Source organism: Eriocheir sinensis, chromosome 57 (assembly GCF_024679095.1).
Source record: "Eriocheir sinensis breed Jianghai 21 chromosome 57, ASM2467909v1, whole genome shotgun sequence".
Classification (NCBI taxonomy): domain Eukaryota; kingdom Metazoa; phylum Arthropoda; class Malacostraca; order Decapoda; family Varunidae; genus Eriocheir; species Eriocheir sinensis.
The window spans coordinates 5406299-5421298 of NC_066565.1; the positions used below are offsets into that span (position 1 = coordinate 5406299).

Here is a 15000-nt window from a genome sequence, read left to right on the forward strand (position 1 = left end):
TAAGGGTGGTAGGGGAAGATGGGAGGAGGAGGAAGGGGGGGCAAGGGTGATAGGGGAAGATCGGAGGAGGAGGAGGTTTGGGAACGGGAAGATTGAGGGAGGGAAGGCAAGGGAAGGAGGGAGGGGAGAGGAGGTTGGGAAAGGGAAGGTTGGGGAAGGGAAGGTAAGGGGAGGAAAGATAGGGAAGAGAGGAGAGGAGAGGAAGTTGGGGACGGGAAGGTAGGGTGGGGAGTTGAGGTTGAGGAAGGGAAGGGAGGGGAAGATGGGAAGAGGAGGTTTGGGAAAGGGAAGGTTAGGGGAGCGAAGGGAAGGAGGGAGGGGAGAGGAAGTTGAGAAAGGGAAGGGAGGGGAGATTGGAAGAGGAGGTTTGGGGAGGAGAAGGTTGGGGGAGGGAAGGGAAGGGAAGGAGGGAGGGGAGAGGAGGTTGAGGAAGGGAAGGAGGGAGGGGAGAGGAGATTGGGGAGGGGAAGGTAAGGGGGAGGGAAGGGAAGGGAAGGAGGGAGGGGAGAGGAGGTTGAGGGAGGGAAGGGAGGGGAGATTGGAAGAGGAGGTTTGGGGAGTGGAAGGGAAGGGAAGGAGGGAGGGGAGAGGAGGTTGAGGAAGGGAAGGAGGGAGGGGAGAGGAGATTGGGGAAGGGAAGGTTGGGGGAGGGAAGGGAAGGGAAGGAGGGAGGGGAGAGGAGGTTGAGGAAGGGAAGCAGGGAGGGGAGATTGGAAGAGGGGGAGGGGAAGGTTAGGGGGAGAGAAGGGAAGGGAAGGAGGGAGGGGAGAGGAAGTTGGGAAAGGGAAGGGAGGGAAGGATGAGGAGATTGGGGAAAGGAAGGAAGGGAAAGGGAGGTTGGGGAAGGGAAGGTAAGGGAAAGGAAAATTAGAGAAAGAAGGGATGGAAAGGGAAACAGGGAAGGGGAGGTTTGGGGAAGGAATGAGTGGAAAGGGAGGTTGGGGAAGGGAAGGGAAGGGAAGGGAAGGTAGGGAAAGAAGGAATGGGAAGGGAAACAGGGAAGGGGAGGTTTGGGGAAGGAAGGGAGGGAAAGGGAGGTTGGGGAAGGGAGGTGAGGGGATGGGGAGGCTGGTGTGAAAGGGAGGTTTGGGAAAGGGAAGTGGGGGAATGGAGGTTGTGGGAAGGGAGCTTGAGATAAGGGAAGATAAGGGGAAGGGAGGCTAAGAGGAAAGGGAGGGGAAGGGAGGTTTGGGGAAGGAAGGGAGGGAAAGGGAGGTTGGGAAAGGGAGGGAGGGAAAGGGAGGTTTGTGGAAGGGGAGGTTGGTGTGAAGGGGAGGTGAGGGGAAGGAAGGGGTGGGGAAAGTGAGGGAAAGGGAGGTTAAGGGAAGGGAGGTTTGGGAAGGGAGGGTTGAGAAAGGCTTGTAAGGGAAAGGGGAGTTAGGAGAGGAAGATTGGGGTAGGTAAGGTACGGAAGGAAGGGATGGGAAGGAAGGGGAAAGGGATGAAGGGGAAGCTGGGAAGGGGAGGGGAGAGGGGGAAGGGAGGCTAAGGCAAGGGAGGTGAGGGGAAGGGATGGGAGGGGAAGTTGGGTGTCTATCTATCTATCTATCTATCTATCTATCTATCACTCTCTCTATCTCTCTCTCTCTCTCTCTCTCTCTCTCTCTCTCTCTCTCTCTCTCTCTCTCTCTCTTCTTCCTTTTCTCCCTACTGACCCTCTCCCCCTCACTCCCTTCTGCGCCTCCGTCAGAGAATTCATTTAGGACAAGGAAGGGAGGGGAAGGGAGGTTAAGGGAAGGGATGGGAGGGGAAGTTGTCTATCTCTCTATCTATCTATCTATAACTCCCATCATCCCTCTCTCTCTCTCTCTCTCTCTCTCTCTCTCTCTCTCTCTCTCTCTCTCTCTCTCTCTCTCTCTCTCTTTTCTTCTTGCTAACCCTCTCCTCACTCTCTTCTTCGCCCCCGTCAGAGAGTTCATCAAGGACAAACGCAACCCCGAATTCACGCTGCCCCAGTATCTGCACCGCCAGCGTACCGTCCTACATGGCTACGAGGCGAGAACGCTACGGAACATTCCCAAGGTACGGCTGGATAGTGTAGTTGGGGCCAAGATCAACAATTTATCAGGTCTTCCCACGCGCAGATAATGACGTCATAGGGTTGTGGGGGCCAAGATCAACGATATATCAGGTCTTCCCACGCGCAGATAATGACGTCATAGGGTTGTGGGGGCCAAGATCAACGATATATTATCAGGTCTTCCAAGATAATGACGTCAGCAAAGTTTGGGCCAAGATCAACGATATATCAGGTCTTCCCACGCGCAGATAATGACGTCATAGGGTTGTGGGGGCCAAGATCAACGATATATTATCAGGTCTTCCCACGCGCAGATAATGGCGTCAACTGCAGTATGATAGAGCTAGCAGGCGAGGAATAATAAGAGAAAACGAGAGATGTTTCATGGGATACTGAAACATCTTGGTTGGGGCTGCATCTAGCGTCTTGGCCCTTTGGACGACCCCAGTCTAGTTGTGGAGCGGGTGAATTTTTTTTTATAGTAGTGAAGTGTGATGTTTATTCTGGATGATGTGGGTATTGGCTGGCTGAATGACTGGTTGGCTGACTAACTGGTTGACTGACTGACTGACTGCGTGATTGACTAGCTGGGTGACTGACTGACTGATTGGCTGACTGGCTGACTGGTTGGGTGACTGACTGACTGACTGACTGACTGACTGACTGACTGACTGACTGACTGACTGGTTGGGTGACTGACTGACTGACTGACTGACTGACTGACTGACTGACTGGTTGGGTGACTGACTGACTGACTGGTTGGGTGACTGACTGACTGATTGGCTGGCTGGCTGACTGGTTGGTTGACTGACTGACTGACTGACTGACTGACTGGTTGGGTGACTGACTGACTGACTGACTGACTGACTGACTGGTTGGGTGACTGACTGACTGACTGACTGGTTGGGTGACTGACTGACTGACTGACTGACTGACTGACTGACTGACTGACTGGTTGGGTGACTGACTGACTGACTGACTGACTGACTGACTGACTGACTGGTTGGGTGACTGACTGACTGACTGACTGACTGACTGACTGGTTGGGTGACTGACTGACTGACTGACTAACTGACTGACTGACTGACTGTCTGACTGGTTGGGTGACTGACTGACTGACTGACTGACTGACTGACTGACTGGTTGGGTGACTGACTGACTGACTGACTGACTGACTGACTGACTGCGTGATTGACTAGCTGGGTGACTGACTGACTGATTGGCTGGCTGGCTGACTGGGTGGTTGACTGGTTGAAAGGGCTATTGACTGAGTGACTGATTGACTGGTTGGCTGATTGAATGAGTGAGTGTCTGGTTGACTGACTGACTTACTGAGTGATTGATTGGGTGGCTGGCTGGCTGGGTGATTGACTGACTGACCGACTGATTGACTGGTTGACTGATTGACTAACTGGCTGACTAAGGGAGTAAGTGACTGACTGAATGACTGGCTGGCTGGCTGGTTGATTGGGTTACTGATTGACTGACTGACTGACTGATTGAATGGCTGATTGACTGTTTGACTGACTACGTAACTGGCTGACTGACTGGCTGACTGACTGGTTGGGTGACTGACTGACTGACTGACTGACTGACTGCGTGATTGACTAGCTGGGTGACTGACTGACTGATTGGCTGGCTGGCTGACTGGTTGGTTGACTGACTGACTGACTGCGTGATTGACTAGCTGGGTGACTGACTGACTGATTGGCTGGCTGGCTGACTGGTTGGTTGACTGACTGACTGACTGACTGACTGACTGACTGGTTGGGTGACTGACTGACTGACTGACTGACTGACTGGTTGGTTGACTGACTGACTGACTGACTGACTGACTGGTTGGTTGACTGACTGGCTGACTGACTGGTTGGGTGACTGACTGACTGACTGACTGGTTGGGTGACTGACTGACTGACTGACTGGTTGGTTGACTGACTGACTGACTGACTGACTGACTGGTTGGTTGACTGACTGGCTGACTGACTGGTTGGGTGACTGACTGACTGACTGACTGACTGACTGACTGGTTGGGTGACTGACTGACTGACTGACTGGTTGGGTGACTGACTGACTGACTGACTGACTGACTGACTGACTGGTTGGGTGACTGACTGACTGACTGACTGACTGACTGACTGACTGACTGACTGACTGACTGACTGACTGACTGGTTGGGTGACTGACTGACTGACTGACTGACTGGTTGGGTGACTGATTGATTGACTGACTGACTGAGTGAATTATCGGTCTACTGATTGACTGACTAACTGAGTGTCTTTACTATCATCATCATCATCATCATCATCATTGTTTTTGTCATTATCATCATCTTCCTTTTCCCTCAATCCTTCCCCTTCCCTTCCCTTCGTTGCTACCCTTCCTTCCCCTTCCTTTCCCTTCTTCCCCTTCTTTCCCTTCCCCTCGTCACTACTCTTCCTCTCCCTTCCCTTCCCCTCATACCCTTCCCTTCTCTTCTAGTACCTTTTCTCTCCCTTTCCTTTCCCTTCCTCCCCTTCCTTCCTCTCCCTTTCCTCTCCCCTTCCCCTTCCTTCCTCTCCCCTCCCTCTCCCCTTCCCCTTCCTTCCCTTTCCTTCCCATCGTCACTCCCCTTCCTTCCCCATCTTCCCCCTCTCCATCTCCCCGTTCTCACCCCCTCTCCCCCATCAGCTGGTCTACGTCGTGGGTGAGCGTCTGCTGAAGCTATGCGGGTGTGAGGGAAGCAACGCGCCCCCTCACCTGCTGACCCCCCTCGAGATATCCTACGCGCTGGGGACTCCTTCCTTCACATCCTTCTTCCTGTCGGCGCAGTATGACCACGAGACGCGCGTATCCTACTCCGCCCCACACTCCCTTATGTCTCCCTCCCTCTCCGCCTCCATCACCAGCCAGCGGTCAGGTGAGGGGGGGGGGAGGGAGGGGAAGGAAGGGGGGAGAGGGAAGTTGAGATGGGAAGGAAAGGGTAGATGTAGGAATAGAAAGGGAGGGGAGAGGAAGGAAGGGGAAGGTAGGGGGAGGTAGGGGAAGAAAGGGGAAGGGAGGGGAGAGGAATGAAGGGAAGGAAAGGAAAGGGAAGGTGGTAGAGAAGGGGAAGGAAGGGAGGAGAGGAAGGTTAGAGATGGAAAGGAAAGAATAGTTGTAGGAAGAGGAAGGAAGGGAGGGGAGAGGAAGGAAGGGGAGGAGAGGAAGGAAAGGGGAAGGAAGGGGAAGGAAGGGAGGAAAGGGAAGTAGTGATGGAAATGAAAGGGTAGTTGTAGGAAGAGGGAGGAAGGGAAGGGAGAGGAAGGAAGGGGAAGAGAGGAAGGAAAGGGTAAGGGAGGGGAAGGAAGGGGAAGGAGGAGAATGAAGGGGAGATAAGAAGTATAGAGAGGGGAAGAAAGGGAATTAGAAGGCAGAAGGGAAGGGGAGGAAGGAAGAGGAAGGAAGGGGAAGGAAGGGGTGATTAGAGGTACAAAGAGGGGAAGGAAGGGAAGGGGAGGGAGTTAAGGAAAGGGGAAGGGGAGGAAGGGGGAGAAGGGATGGTGGCAGAGAGGGGGAAGAAGGGGAAGAAAGGGGATGGAAGGGGAGGGAAGGAAGGGAAGGGAGGGTAGTGAGAGGGAAGGAAAGGGAAGGGAAGGATGTGTGATAGGGAAGGGGGTGAAGGGAAGGAAGGGGGAAGGGAAGGGAAGGGGATAAAAAGGAAGGGCTGGAAAGGGAAGGGAAGGAGAGAAAAATAAAGGAAAAAGGAAACTGATGGAGGAAAAATCTCTCTCTCTCTCTCTCTCTCTCTCTCTCTCTCTCTCTCTCTCTCTCTCTCTCTCTCTCTCTCTCTCTCTCTCTCTCTCCTCTTCTCTTTTCTTCTTTTTTCTCTATTTTCCTTTTCTTTCCCTTTCCTTCTCTTATTCCATCCTTCTCTCTCTCTCTCTCTCTCTCTCTCTCTCTCTCTCTCTCTCTCTCTCTCTCTCTCCCGGCAGGTGGTTTGCAAGGGTCCTCAGAGGGATGATTTGGGCGCAGGCCGGGAGGGGGAGGGGGAGGGGGGGCGGGACTCGGCTCCCCTCCCACCTCCTCCTCCTCCTCCACCTGCCCCCACCCAGACGCCCCCTCCTGCGCCCCTGGTAAGTGTGTTTGTTTGTTTGTTTGTCTCTCTCTCTCTCTCTCTCTCTCTCTCTCTCTCTCTCTCTCTCTCTCTCTCTCTCTCTCTCTCTCTCTCTCTCTCTCTCTCTCTCTCTCTCTCTCTCTCTCTCTCTCTCTCTCTCTTCTCTTTTCTTCTCTTCTCTCTTTTCCTTCTCTTTCCTTCTCTCTCTCTCTCTCTCTCTCTCTCTCTCTCTCTCTCTCTCTCTCTCTCTCTCTCTCTCTCTCTCTCTCTCTCTCTCTCTCTCTCTCTCTTCTCTCTCTCCTTTTCTTCCTCTCCTCTCCTCCCTTTCCTTCCTTCTCTCCCTCTCTCTCCTCACCGTTTCCATTCCTTCCTCCTTCCTATCTCCTTTCCTTCCTTCCTCTTTCTCTATCCTCTCCCTTTCCATTCCTTCCATCCTTCCTTCCTTCCTTCCTTCCTTCCTTCCTTCCTTCTCCTCCCTCTTTCTCTCTCCTTCCTTCCATTCCTTCCATCCCTTCCTTTCCTTTCCTTCCCTTCTCTCTTCCTTCCTCTCCTTTCCTTCCTTCCATCCTTTCCCTTCCTTCCCTTCCCTTCCCTTCCTCCTCTTCCCTTCTCATTCCCTTCATCCTTCCTTCCTTCCTTCCCTTCCTTCCTTCCTTCCTTCCTTCCCTTCCCTCTCACTCCCTCTTTCTCTCTCCCTTTTCCATTCCCTTCCATCCCTTCCCTTCCCTTCCCTTCCTCTCTTCCTTCCTTCCTTCTCTTCCTTCCCTTCCATTCCTTCCTCCTTCCTTCCTTCCTTCCCTTCCTTCCTTCCTTTCCTTCCTTCCCTTCCTTCCCTTCCCTCTTCCTCTTTCTCTCTCCCTTTTCATTCCTTCCATCCTTTCCTTCCTCCCTTCCTTCCCTTCCCTCCTCACTCCTCTTTCTCTCTCCTTTTCCATTCCCATCCCTTCCTTCCCTCATTCTCTCCTTCCTTCCTTCCTTCCTTCCCTTCCTTCCTTCCCTCTCACTCCTCTTTCTCTCTCCTTTCCATTCCTTCCATCCTTCCTTCCTTCCTAAAGCACTCCTTCCATTCCATCCTCTTTCTCTCTCCTTCCTTCCTTCCTTCCTTTCTTCATCCCAGGTTCCTTCCCTTCCTTCCTTCCTTCCTTCCTCTTTCTCTCTCCTTTTCCATTCCTTCCATCCTTTCCCTTCCTTCCTTCCCTTCCTTCCTTCCCTCCTCTTTCCCTTCCCTTTCCATTCCTTCCTTCCTTCCTTCTTCCTTCCTCACTCCCTCTTTCTCTCTCCCTTTCCATTCCCTTCCATCCCTTCCCTTCCCTTCCCTTCCCTTCCCTCTCACTCCCTCTTTCTCTCTCCCTTTCCATTCCCTTCCATCCTTTCCCTTCCCTTCCCTTCCCTTCCCTCTCACTCCCTCTTTCTCTCTCCCTTTCCATTCCCTTCCCTTCCCTTCCCTTGCCTTCCCTCACCTTCCCTCACTCCCTCTTTCTCTCTCACTTTCCATTCCCTTCCATCCCTTCCCTTCCTTCCTTCCTTCCCTCTCCTTCTCTCTCTTTCTCTCCTTTCCATCCTTCCTTCCTTCCTTCCCTTCCTCTTCCCTCTCATCCTCTTTCTCTCCTTTTCATCCCTTCCATCCCTTCCTTCCTTCCTTCCTTCCCTTCCTTCCACTCTCCTTCTTCTCTCCTTTCCATCCCTTCCTTCCCTTCCTTCCCTTCCTCTCCTCCTCTTTCTCTCTCCTTTTTCCTTCCATCCTTCCCTTCCTCCTTCCCTTCCTTCCTCTCCTCCTCTTTCTCTCTCCTTCCTTCCCTTCCTTCCTTCCTTCCTTCCTTCCCTCTCCTCCTCCTCTTTCCTCTCTCCTTTTCATTCCCTTCCATCCTTCCTTCCTTCCTTCCTTCCTTCCTCTCACTCCTCTTTCTCTCCTTTCCTTCCTTCTTCCCTTCCTTCCTTCCTTCCTTCCTTCCTTCCCTCTTCCTTCCTCTCCTTCCTTCCTTCCCTTCCTTCCTTCCTTCCTCTCCTCCTCTTCTCTCCTTTCCTTCCCTTCATTCCTTTTCCCTCTCCTTCCTTCCCTTCCTTCCATTCCTTCCTTCCCTCATGCCATGAACCTAAGATTACCCACATAGGAGTTTTGGCCATTTCCAGAGGTGGTTTTATGGCCCTGGTGGTGATCCCTCCTTCCTCTGTACCCATGAACCTAAGATTGCCATTAGCTCGACTTTCTTCCATAGGAGTTGTAAACCTTTCTAGCAGTCCTTTATGACCTTGATGGTCCTTCTTAACCCTTCCTCTCCTCTTTATCACCAACCTAAGATTACCCACATTGGCAAGGCTTTCGTAGGAGTTTTGGCCATTTCCAGGGGTGGTTTTATGACCCTGGTGGTAGTTTGACCCTTCTGTACCGTGAACTTAAGAATACCCACACTGGCAAGGCTTTCGGAGGAGTTGTGGGCATTTCCATCGGTAGTTTTATGACCCTGATGGTAGTTTGACCCTAAGATTACCCACACTGACAAGGCTTTCGGAGGAGTTGTGGGCATTTCCATCGGTAGTTTCATGACCCTGATGGTAGTTTGACCCTAAGATTACCCACACTGACAAGGCTTTCGGAGGAGTTGTGGGCATTTCCAGCGGTAGTTTTATGACCCTGGTGGTAGTCTGACCCTTCTTCTGTACCGTGAACCTAAAGGAACACTCACTGGAACCCAATCTCCTGTGTGGCCTTGGGAAAAAGTTGTTGTGGGAGCTGTGAACGTATTAACCGAGTAACAGCGACGGGCCAAATTTGCGGCTTTACCGTGTACCAGCGATGGGCCAAATTTGTGCCATGATATAAACCCCCCAAAATAGATGATGCATAAACTGATCACACATGCGTTGATATATATTATGAAATGGTTTGCGTGAGTGATGATTCTTTCTCGTTATTTTACTTAGAAGGGCCTTTAACCTAACCTAACCTAACCTAACCTAACCCAACCTAACCTAACCTAACCTAACCTAACCTAACCTAACCTAACCTAACCTAACCTAACCTAACCTAACCTAACCTAACCTAACCTAACCTAACCCAACCTAAGAAACATGACCCCATTAGCAACCTGGTTAAAATCTGTACCTTCCCTGACCATCACCGTCCCGCAGGTCTGCTTTTCACGTGGCTGGAGCACCTCAAGACCCCGCTGTTGGGTGTGGACGCGCTCTCCTACATTGTGCTGGCGTCGGGGAGGCCTGAAGTGTGTCTGAGGAAGCTGGACAAGGTGAGTGTGTGTGTGTGTGTGTGTGTGTGTGTGTGTGTGTGTGTGTGTGTGTGTGTGAGTTGTTGACAGTTATGGAAGCAGTTCAAGAGGTTTAAGAAAGGAAGAAAGGAAGGAAGGAAGGAAGGAAAGAAAGAAGGAAGATGAGGTGTAAGAAAGGAAGGAAGGAAGGAAGGAAAGAAGGAAGATGAGGTGTAAGAAAGGAAGAAAGGAAGGAAGGAAAGAAGGAAGATGAGGTGTAAGAAAGGAAGGAAGGAAGGAAGGAAAGAAGGAAGATAAGGTGTAAGAAAGGAACACAAAGGAACACAAAGGAAGAACAAACAACAGCAGACCTGCTGGTCCTTACGAGGTTGTTTGTGACAAGCTACACTAACTATCTAATCAAAGGTGGAAGATGAAGACAGCAAAGCGAAACTCCTCCCCACCCCACATCCCTCAATAAAGCTGGCAGGAAAGGAAAAAAGAACCATACAGCATGGAAAAGCATACAAATTATGTAGCAAAGAGGAAGAACTACCATTACTGCTACCACTAACCGGGCGATAAAAGCAGACAAGGACACCAGTATTCAAGAAAAAAGAACTTAACGTTATTACGACAATGAGTAATATCTTAGTTGCTGGTTGGATTCAAAACCACTTGTCTAATCTATTCTTGAAGCGTAACTGTTGTACTATCAACGACATCACAGGGTAGAGAGTTCAAACATTAACAACTCGATTGAAGAAGAGTGTTTAGCTTCATTACGACGAAATCTTTTACCACTTATCTTCAAATTGTGATTTCTTGTTCTATTTGATCGATCAATTGTAAAGTAATCTTACGCATTAATATCACTGAATCCTTTAAAACATTTTAAACACTTCATTAGATGCTCGCATTCTATTCGTTTTGATAGGCTGAATAAATTTACTTCTTTAAGCCTTTTGTTCTACATATGACAAATTTCTCAACTTCGAATCATCTTGTTACTCTTCGTTGAATAAAACCAACTTTTCTATCTTTTCTGTAGTAGGGAGACCAAAACTGTACGAGTATTACTCTAGACGAAGTCGAACCAACGAATTATCTGATTTTAATAATACTTTCGATTTATTATTAAAGACTCATTCCGATGAAGCCAACCAATTTGTTTTGCAGTTTTAACTACCTCTGAACAATGCTGACCGGGCTTTAGAAATCGCTTGATATAGTGATTTGAATCCTTTTCTTTACTTACTGCAGAAGTTGTTGGCCATTCTTACGTACCGAACTTGCGATTGTTATTTTTCCGATGTGCAACACTTTACATTTTCAACGTTAAATTTCATTTGCCATGATTGGCCCAACGTACAAGTCGATCTATATCTGATTGTAAAGCTTCTTCGTCAGTATCACCAGTTACTTTACCATAAAATTTTGTGTCATCAGCAATTTTGATGCTGCAAGTGGGCCCATCATCTGATATCGTGCAAAAAGATAAAGTGCAAGAAGAGCATGGGGCCAAGCACTGATCCTTGAGGCCGCCGCTTTTGACATCGACCAGTTAGATGTAACACATTTAGAACTACTCTCTGTTTCGCTCAGAGCCGGTCCATAAATAATTGTGATATGTTACGAGATACCGTGCTGCGCCCAATGGTTGCTGAGCAATCGTTGGTGGGGACCTTATCAAGGCCTTTTAAAGGAAATCAGATATATGATATCACTGATCTGCTTTCATCAGCACCTCAAAATATATTGAAAAAATCAAGTAGGATTAGTTAAACACGAAGACGTTTACTACGGAAGCCATGTTGCGAATTATTTATTATATTATTTTCTTCGAAGAATTTCACCATATTGTCGCGAATGATAGTCTCCATTAACTTACAAACAATAGATGTCAGGCTAATTGGTCGATAGTTTCCTGGATGAGACTTGTGGAAGGAAGGAAGGAAGATGAGGTGTAAGAAAGGAAGGAAGGAAGATAAGGTGTAAGAAAGGAAGGAAGATAAGGTGTAAGAAAGGAAGGAAGATGAGGTGTAAGAAAGGAAGGAAGGAAGATAAGGTGTAAGAAAGGAAGGAAGATGAGGTGTAAGAAAGGAAGGAAGGAAGGAAGGAAGATGAGGTGTAAGAAAGGAAGGAAGATAAGGTGTAAGAAAGGAAGGAAGATAAGGTGTAAGAAAGGAAGGAAGGAAGGAAGGAAGATGAGGTGTAAGAAAGGAAGGAAGGAAGATAAGGTGTAAGAAAGGAAGGAAGATAAGGTGTAAGAAAGGAAGGAAGATAAGGTGTAAGAAAGGAAGGAAGGAAGGAAGGAAGGAAGATGAGATGTCAGAAAGGAAGGAAGGAAGATAAAGGTGTGAAAGGAAGGGAAGATGAGGTGTAAGAAAGGAAGGAAGATGAGGTGTAAGAAAGGAAGGAGAGGAAGGGAAGGAAGATGAGGTGTAAGAAGGAAGGAAGGAAGATAAGGTGTAGCAAGAAAGGGAGGAAGATATGAAGGAAGGAAGGAAGGAAGGAAGAGAGAGGAAGATGAGGTGTAAGAGAAAGGAGGAGGGAAGATAAGGTGTATGCAGAAAGGAAGGAAGGGAAAGGAAGGAAGGAAGATAAAGTGTAAGAAAGGAAGGAAGGAAGGAAGGGAAGATAAAGATTAGCGAAAAGGAAGGAAGAAGGAAGGAGAAGATGAGGGGTATGAAAGTAAGGAAGGAAGGAAGGAAGATAAGGTGTAAGAAAGGAAGGAAGGAAGATAAGGTGTAAGAAAGGAAGGAAGGAAGGAAGGAAGATAAGGTGTAAGAAAGGAAGGAAGGAAGATAAGGTGTAAGAAAGGAAGGAAGGAAGGAAGGAAGATGAGGTGTAAGAAAGGAAGGAAGGAAGATAAGGTGTAAGAAAGGAAGGAAGATGAGGTGTAAGAAAGGAAGGAAGGAAGGGAGGAAGATGAGGTGTAAGACAGGAAGGGAAGGAAGGAAGGAAGATGGGGTGTAAGAAAGGAAGGGAAGGAAGGGAAGGAAGATGGGGTGTAAGAAAGGAAGGGAAGGAAGGAAGGAAGATGAGGTGTAGAGAGGAAGGGAAGGAAGATAAGGTGTAAGAAAAGGAAGGAGATAAAGATTATGAAAGGAAGGAAGAGGAAGGAAGGAGATGAGGGTGTAAGAAAAGGGAAGGAAGGAAGATAAAGATTAACCAAGAAAGGAAGGAAGGAAGGAAGGAAGATGGAGTGCAGAAAAGGAAGGAGAGGAAGATAAGGTGTAAAAGAAAGGAAGGAAGATAAAAAAATTATAGAAAGGAAGGAAGATAAGGTGTAAGAAAGGAAGGAAGATGAGGTGTAAGAAAGGAAGGAAGATGAGGTGTAAGAAAGGAAGGAAGATGAGGTGTAAGAAAGGAAGGAAGATAAGGTGTAAGAAAGGAAGGAAGGAAGGGAGAGGAAGACAGGGTGTAAAGAAAGGAAGGAAGGAAGATGAGGAATTATGAAAAGGAAGGAAGATAAGGTGTAAAAGAAAAAGGGAAGGAAGATATAGAGGGTGTAAGAAAAGGAAGGAAGGAAGGAGGAGGTAGGGGTGTAAGGAAGGAAGGAAGGAAGGAAGATGAGGTGTAAGAAAGGAAGGAAGGAAGGAAGGAAGATGAGGTGTAAGAAAGGAAGGAAGGAAGATAAGGTGTAAGAAAGGAAGGAAGGAAGGAAGGAAGATAAGGTGGAAGAAAGGAAGTAAGATAAGGTGTAGAAAGGAAGGAAGATGGGGTGTAGAAAGGAAGGAAGGAAGATGAGGGTGTAGAAAGGAAGGGAAGATGTAGGGTGCTTGAAGGAAGGAAGATAAGGTGCTAGAAAGGAAGGAAGATAAAGGTGTAAGAAGGAAGGAAGGAAGGAGGAGAGATGAGGGTGTAAGAAAGGGAAGGAAGGAAGATAAAGGTGTAAGAAAGGAAGGAAGATGAGGGTGCAGAGGAAAGGAAGGAAGGAAGGGAAGATGGGGTGTAAGAAGGAAGGAAGATGGGGTGTAAGAGAAGGAAGGAAGGAGATGGGGTGTAAGAGAAAGGAAGGAAGATGAGGGTGTAAGAAAGGAAGGAGATGAGGTGTAAGAAGGAAGGAAGGAAGGGAAGGAGAAGATGAGGTGTAAGAAAAGGAAGGAAGATGAGGTGTAAGAAAAGGAAGGGAAGGAAGGAAGGGAAGATAAAGGTGTAAGAAAAGGAAGGAGAAGATGAGGTGTAAGAAAGGAAGGAAGGGAAGGAAGGAAGATAAGGGTGTAGAAAAGGAAGGAGATGAGGTGTAAGAAAGGAAGGAAGGAAGATGAAAGTTAACCAGAAAGGAAGAGATGAGGTGTAAGAAAGGAAGGAAGATGAGGTGTAAGAAAGGAAGGAAGATAAGGTGTAGGAAAGGAAGAAAGGAAGGAAAGAAGGAAGATGGGGTGTAGAAAGGGAAGGAAGGAAGATAAGGTGTAAGAAAGGAAGGAAGATGAGGTGTAAGAAAGGAAGGAAGGAAGATGAGTAGTAAGAAAGGAAGGAAGTTGAGGTGTAATAAAGGACGGAAGATAAGGTGTAAGAAAGGAAGGGAAGATGGGAACAACAGAAAAGGAAGAAGGAGGAATGAGGTGTAAGAAAGGAAGGAAGGAAGGAAGGAAGATGAGGTGTAAGAAAGGAAGGAAGGAAGATAAGGTGTAAGAAAGGAAGGAAGATGAGGTGTAAGAAAGGAAGGAAGGAAGGAAGGAAGATGAGGTGTAAGAAAGGAAGGAAGGAAGAAGGAAGGGAAGATAAGGTGTAAGAAAGGAAGGAAGATAGGTGTGAAAGGAAGGAAGATGAGGTGTGAAAAAGGAAGGAAGATGGTGCCCAAAGGAAGGAAGATAAGGTGTAAAGAAAGGAAGGAAGGAAGTAAGGAAGCGAGTAAGAAAGGAAGGAAGGAAGGAAGATGAGAACATAAGAAAAGGAAGAGGAAGGAAGGAAGGAAGATAAAAGTGTAAGAAAGGAAGAGAAGATAGGGTGTGAAAGGAAGGAAGATGAGGTGTAAGAAAGGAAGGAAGGAAGGAAGGAAGATAAGGTGTAAGAAAGGAAGGAAGATGAGGTGTAAGAAAGGAAGGAAGATGAGGTGTAAGAAAGGAAGGAAGGAAGGAAGGAAGATAAGGTGTAAGAAAGGAAGGAAGATGAGGTGTAAGAAAGGAAGGAAGATAAGGTGTAAGAAAGGAAGGAAGATGAGGTGTAAGAAAGGAAGGAAGATAAGGTGTAAGAAAGGAAGGAAGATGAGGTGTAAGAAAGGAAGGAAGGAAGGAAGGAAGATGAGGTGTAAGAAAGGAAGGAAGGAAGATAAGGTGTAAGAAAGGAAGGAAGATAAGGTGTAAGAAAGGAAGGAAGATGAGGTGTAAGAAAGGAAGGAAGATGAGGTGTAAGAAAGGAAGGAAGATAAGGTGTAAGAAAGGAAGGAAGATGAGGTGCTTGAAAAGGAAGAGGAAGATGAGTGTAAGAAAGGAAGGAGAGATAAGGTCTTGAAAGGAAGGGAAAGATGAGGAATTATGAAAGAGGAAGATGGGTGTAAGAAAAGGAAGAGGAAAGATGAGGGTGTATGAAGAAGGGAAGATAAGGTGTAAGAAAAGGGAAGGAAGATGAGGTGTATGAAAGGAAGGAAGAGGTACAGGGTGTGAAAGGAAGGAAGATGAGGTGTAAGAAAAGGAGAAGGAAGAAGGAAGGAGATGGGTGTAGAAAGGAAGGAAGGAAGGAAGGAAGATGGGGTGTAG

At 48.0% G+C, this 15000-nt stretch overlaps 1 protein-coding gene across 1 annotated transcript in view; it reads left to right on the forward strand.

Moving 5' to 3' along the window:
* Positions 1-15000, forward strand: part of LOC126984343 (protein tyrosine phosphatase domain-containing protein 1-like) — a 55767-nt gene that overhangs the window by 26258 nt on the left and 14509 nt on the right. Inside the window, exons 7-9 of the mRNA XM_050837957.1 lie at positions 1911-2022; positions 4688-4916; positions 9222-9337. Coding sequence (XP_050693914.1) covers positions 1911-2022; positions 4688-4916; positions 9222-9337 — 457 coding nt within the window. The remainder of the gene's footprint in view (positions 1-1910; positions 2023-4687; positions 4917-9221; positions 9338-15000) is intronic.